We start from the raw sequence: 6,093 nt of genomic DNA, 5'->3' as shown, positions 1-6,093 counted from the left end.
TCAAAGCCAAACTGATGGCCAAGGGATTCCTACAACAATTTGGAATTTATTACTCAGAGACATATAGTCTAGTTGTAAAACCCAACACAATACATCATGTTTTGTCTTTGATAACAGTTTATAAATAAATGATCAAGGCTCCACCGAGAAGGTGAGCAAAATTATTCTGCCATATTCAGAAAAATGAAACGATCAAACCATCAAGATTGAAATATTTTCTAATTTTAAACTCAAATTAGATCATTCAATTATAAAGATATAGATATTATATATATATATATAGATAAATATCACATATACAATATTAAATACTGTATAATATTTCAATTCAAATGATCTATTTCAAATAAGAATTTGGAGACTCAATCCAGCTTTTATGACTCCTAATTAATATATCTATTTCCAATTGATCAAGACCTTCAACTATTGTTGGTTTCCATTTCTTGGTTTTGTAGCTCTTTTTAATACCACCACCAATGTGTTTGGTTTTTATGCATATTTTGAATGCAAGTTGTTTCCTTTTCTTGGTTGAGAAGTTATTTTTGTCCACCTACTTCATCCGAGAATGCAAGCTCCAAGTGTTTGTTGAAGTCATTTTTTGTATTATTTTTTTATTTTTGTATTCTATCTGTTATCTTGAAGTGTTTGTTGAAGTCATTTTTTTTAATTCATTTTGTTTTCCAAATATTAAAAAATATTATATTGAGTGCTTGGATAAAAAATAATAAATAAATAAAAAAGGAACTCCAAATATCCTCAGTCTAGTTTCCTTAAGATGAACAAATATTTTAGCAGATTCTTAGGTTCCTACTATTGGACCTTAGCGAACGTGGACTTTTCTTAACAATAACAGTGAAAAATTAATAAAACAAAGTATCTGAAGTAGTAGTCGTGGTTGGAATTTAAATGAACCTACGTGGTTTCGCGTGGTTTGTTAAATTTATTTTATAAATAATTGTATCGTATTAAATTATGTTATTTTATATATTTATTTTTATATAATTTTTTTGTGATTAAAATATTTTTCTTTAAATAAATATAATTATGAACAACTTTTATAATAAAATAGTTTTTAAAATTTAAATAAATTTGAAAGAAAATTATTAAAGTATTAAATATTACGAGAAAATTGAGAAAATAAATTGTGTTTTTATCATTTTTGTTGGTAGAAACTTGAAAGAGTTGGTCCAAGGCGGTAGGTAGGTGACGCGCGAATGCGTAAACAACTGCACTCCCTCGGCAACTATAAATAAACGAAGCCATGGATTCGGGGATCAGACTATCAGACAAGTGTAGAAACAAGAAGCCCTGCGTCCCCTGCTTCTCCTTTCAACGGTACTTTTTGAAGTGTCTGGTTCTCTCTGCTTTCCTTCGTTTGCCGCTCCATTCTTGTTTGTTTGTGTGATCTTCATGTTTGTGTTAATTCCCAAATGATCTTGTCCTTTGAGATCTGTTTGGTGTGTGTGTGTTATGATCTAAATATGAAGTTGGATGTTGACGGCTTAGTTTGGCTTTTGTGGATTAATATACAGGTTAAGAAATGGCACGCAAGAAGATCAGAGAGTACGACTCCAAGAGATTGTTGAAGGAGCACTTCAAGAGGCTTTCCGGCAGAGAACTACCGATTAAATCCGCACAAGTGAGTTGCGGAGACTGGCTTTATATGCGACCTTCTTTTGTATTGTCCCGCCTGAATTATATGGAGGAATTCATTCCCAGATCATGTTTGGGAAAATGTCCTGCTCAATGATTTTTTTTTTTAAATAATGAAAATAAAAATTTTTTTCATTAATTCTTTTCGTTATTGAAATTTGAGGAGTTGTTTCTTCTAATTTTTATTCTCAGGTCACTCAAGCAACCGATTTCAATGAGCTAGCGGAGAAGGAACCTTGGCTTTTGTCGACGAAACTGGTTGTCAAACCTGATATGCTGTTCGGAAAGCGTGGGAAGAGCGGTTTAGTTGCCTTGAATCTGGATTTGGCTCAAGTTGCTTCTTTCGTCAAGGAGCGTCTTGGCAAAGAGGTGTTTACTTTTCTCGCTAACTCTCCTCCTTTTGATTAATTAACTGTGTTACATGAACCATTTATTCGTCAATTAGTCCGAGTCCTTTTAACCATTTGAGCGTCTTTCATAAATCTATGCAACGAATTCAGGATCTTTTATTCATGAGTATTTATCAGGAGGGGGGCTAAAGGATGAATAACACACACATATATATAATAACGATTTAAGACTAAATTTAATGTAATGAAACGAAACTCATATCTATTATGTACTGACATAATATGAATAAAAAAATTAAAAAAAAAAAAAAAAAAAAAAAAAAAAAAAGGAAGCTGCTGGGGCCACCGAGAAAATCCACTGGATTTGTACCGACTGTGTAAATTTTTTTTTCTTTTTTTAAAGCATTTTTTATGTATTTTTTTAAATATTAAAAAATAAACAAACGAAAATTAAAAATTAAAAAAAAAAAAAAAAAAAGGCATGATCGGTAAAAATAGGTACAGTTTCTCGGTGTACCTATCATTTTCAAAAAGGATATTTCTCAATTCCTCAATATGTTTCCTATTTCAACTTGAATTAACTATCAACATAGAACACTACCTTATTTTAGGTCTTGAAACTCATCCATTACTGAATTTTTATTACATTTCATAACAATTATTCTCTGTATGAGATCCAAGGCGGTAAGAAACTCATTTTTTTTAAATGAATTATTAATAGATGCTTCTAAGATTTTAAAATATATATATATATATATTGACTTTCCGAAGTTAATAGATTAAATATATTTTGAGCTCTACAATGAAGTAGTCATCATGATTCGTGAAGTTATTTTCTTTCTCTAGAAAAATAAAACTTTTAAATATATCTATCAAGTAGTGAAAAATAAAAAACAAGAAAAAATTCACGTTTCCAATACACCCAAGCATTAATATCATTTAATTCTTAATTGTTGTCACCTCTTTTAATTATTTAAATGGGATGTGGGTTTTGAAAACAAACGCTTGGGATAATATTTTGGGACCAAGCCTAATTTTAATAGGGGCCAGGCTTAAATTTTAGTCATATGTGTGTATTTAGAATGCAAATAATATTACTCTGTATCCAACATTTATATTGTCAAAACAACAAAACCAAAGGCTGGGGGGCCATGGCCCCCCTAGCCCCCTCGTCCTGTCCCTTAATTTATATGTATTTTGTTTACAGGTGGAGATGGGTGGATGCAGAGGACCTATAACAACATTTATTGTGGAACCTTTTATCCCACACAAGGAAGAGTTCTACCTCAACATCGTCTCAGAGCGGCTTGGTAACAGCTTAAGCTTTTCGGAATGCGGAGGAATTGACATAGAAGAGAACTGGGATAAGGTACTTATTACAATTCAGCACTCAAAAATACTTCTAAAAAATGTTCTAAATTGTTGTATCTCTTTGCATCTTACGCTGTTTCATCCTTAGAGTTTCATAATTTAGAAATGAATATATGTACTTTTTCCAGGTTAAGACTATATTTATCCCAACAGGAGTGTCTCTTACCTCAGAATTATGTGCTCCACTCGTTGCAACCCTTCATTTGGAGGTAATTTCAGTAGATGATTATATTCAATTGTGGTCGGAACCATGTCTATCTTGAATTTCATTCTTACTGGTTGTGGACACTTGTGTTAGCTCCACTGAGATTTTATTGACAAATTTTTCTCGGCATCCAGATCAGGGTAGAGATTGAGGAGTTTATCACAAGCGTTTTTGCACTATTTCAAGGTAAAATCAAAATATTTTGCAGATCAATAGTATCTTAGATTTTTTAAGATGAAATTTATCGGCCTATGAAGCCTGGAGTTAACATTTTAAGTTTTTATGTGCCAGACCTGGACTTCACTTTCCTAGAGATGAATCCTTTCACGTTGGTCAATGGAAAGCCTTATCCTTTAGATATGAGAGGCGAGTTGGATGATACTGCTGCTTTCAAGAACTTCAAGAAGTACCTTTCATTTTCTTTGTTACTTTTTCTGTTGGCTCTTAATCTCATCATAAAACAAAACTTATATTTGAAATTAATACTTATAGTGCACAGCTTCTCACCTTTTTTCGCCTCATGCATGACATGATTTTGCAGGTGGGGAAATATTGAATTCCCAATGCCATTTGGAAGAGTTATGAGTCTGACAGAGAGCTTTATTCATGGACTAGATGAAAAGGTAGGATTGATGGCTTAGATCTCTATCTTACATCTGTTTCAAAATCAAACAAAATATTTTTTCTTTTATTCATCTCTATTTCTTGACGAATCTTGGGATTTTTATCCATTGATAAAACTATGTCTGCTGCTTTAACGCTTGGATCAAAGTCCAGAAACATGATGATCCTAACTGATAAGGCATTTCTAGTCATCCTGGCTTTTGGATTTTTCACTCTTTCAATATCTCTCTCTCTATGGTCATTATTCTTGTTGATTTTTTTCATGACAACTCAGTTAATCAAATAGCTAGCTTTTGTCATGAGAATTTTTGTAAGTTCATTAATTTATTTATTTTTTTCTGCTTGCAGACAAGTGCATCATTGAAATTCACAGTTTTAAACCCAAAGGGAAGAATCTGGACTATGGTAGCTGGAGGAGGCGCTAGTGTCATCTATGCAGATACGGTATGGTTCTCTTTGTTTAGAAGTAGAACTCACTATTATCTGTCATTATCATTTTTTTCTCTTCACCTTGGCATAAATTTCTTATGCGCTGATTGTTATGGCTTAATCCAGGTTGGAGATCTTGGCTATGCTTCTGAGCTTGGAAACTATGCAGAATATAGTGGAGCCCCCAAGGAAGAGGAAGTTTTACAGTATGCCAGAGTTGTGATTGATGTAAGGACATACCAGCTACTCTTTTCAGTGTTTTGTCAGTGTCAAATGAAAAAAAAAATTAAAAAAAAATAAAAAAAAGTAAAAAAACCTGAGCTTTGTTATTGACATGGTTAATTTCCCGTCTAAATTTCCCTTGAAGATATCATGACGATGGAATCATTATCCTCCACGCCTTAAGAATTTCATTTTTATCTTCCCTTTTGGCTCTCCAAATAATCTCATCATTCCTCTACAGTGTGCAACTTCTGATCCCGATGGCCGTAAGAGAGCCCTTGTAGTTGGAGGAGGAATAGCTAACTTTACTGATGTTGCTGCCACATTTAATGGCATAATCCGTGCCTTGAAGGAGAAGGTGAGTTTAACCTAAATAAACTTGGCTTAGTTTCACTCTAATCCTGTGCCTATAGTATGACTAATTGGTTATGGAATGTTAACAAATCAGGAATCGAAACTTAAGGCAGCAAGGATGCACATTTATGTGAGGAGAGGGGGTCCCAACTACCAGAGCGGCCTTGCTAAAATGCGGGCAATTGGACAGCAGATTGGCATCCCAATAGAGGTACTAATATGGCTGAATCCCCCAGGCTCTCTGTTAATATATTGAACAGCAAAACGTGAAACTTGAAAGCATGACAGTATATAAGCATATCTGGAAAAGCGTCTCCCCTAAGTGCCTATGTTCATATTTTCTCTCATAGGTTTACGGCCCTGACGCAACAATGACCGGAATATGCAAACAGGCAATCGAATGTATCACTGCAGCTGCATAATCGATTCAATTCTTGCAGATTTGTGCCTGTTATATTTTACTTTTCATTCTTGTGACAAGTTTCAGTTGTTGTTGTTTAAAATCTTCCTTCCACTTGTACCAGAAACCTTAGAAAAAATGTGATTTGGCATGCTAATAGGCCAAAAATAATGGTGTCCGAAATTGTAGATGTAACGTGTTACCCATAATAAAGAGCTTAGATTTTCATGGATTACTACATATATCTTCCAAGCGAGAGTGAATTTAGAATAATAGCTCTCTTCACTTTGAAGATAAAAGGGAAATCTTGATTTTTTTAAATCGCTATGCCTTGAAAGATGATTTTCTGGCTAGGAAGACCATTTCCCAACTATACCAATAAATCAATTTCCAATCTTTTTGAAAATATCTTCAAAAATTATCTAAATGTGGACCATGTCTTAATTTGAACTCTCCCAATCCGAAACCCAATCCCTCCGGGGGGG

The 6,093-nt window shown here is 33.5% G+C and overlaps 1 protein-coding gene across 1 annotated transcript; it reads left to right on the top strand.

Annotated features, from left to right (window-relative positions):
- Nucleotides 1-1,177: 1,177 nt before the first annotated feature.
- Nucleotides 1,178-5,843, top strand: LOC122312385 (ATP-citrate synthase alpha chain protein 2). Its single transcript, XM_043126968.1, has 13 exons — nucleotides 1,178-1,335; nucleotides 1,533-1,639; nucleotides 1,846-2,022; nucleotides 3,211-3,372; nucleotides 3,503-3,583; nucleotides 3,714-3,765; nucleotides 3,871-3,985; nucleotides 4,121-4,202; nucleotides 4,552-4,647; nucleotides 4,759-4,860; nucleotides 5,096-5,212; nucleotides 5,303-5,419; nucleotides 5,559-5,843. Exons 2-13 carry the CDS (start codon nucleotides 1,541-1,543, stop codon nucleotides 5,628-5,630), a joined length of 1,272 nt encoding a protein of 423 aa, XP_042982902.1. The 5' UTR covers nucleotides 1,178-1,335; nucleotides 1,533-1,540; the 3' UTR covers nucleotides 5,631-5,843.
- Nucleotides 5,844-6,093: the final 250 nt, after the last annotated feature.

Source organism: Carya illinoinensis, chromosome 6 (genome assembly GCF_018687715.1).
Source record: "Carya illinoinensis cultivar Pawnee chromosome 6, C.illinoinensisPawnee_v1, whole genome shotgun sequence".
Lineage (NCBI taxonomy): Eukaryota > Viridiplantae > Streptophyta > Magnoliopsida > Fagales > Juglandaceae > Carya > Carya illinoinensis.
The sequence above is the reverse complement of the archived record's forward strand: the minus strand, read 5'-3'. Positions and strand labels throughout refer to the sequence as shown.

Coding starts and splice junctions, on each gene's coding strand:
- LOC122312385 (XM_043126968.1), top strand. CDS start 1,541: ATGGCACGCAAGAAGATCAGAGAGTACGACTCCAAGAGATTGTTGAAG. Junction 4,861..5,095: donor ATGCCAGAGTTGTGATTGAT/GTAAGGACATAC, acceptor ATTCCTCTACAG/TGTGCAACTTCTGATCCCGA. Junction 5,213..5,302: donor TCCGTGCCTTGAAGGAGAAG/GTGAGTTTAACC, acceptor TTAACAAATCAG/GAATCGAAACTTAAGGCAGC.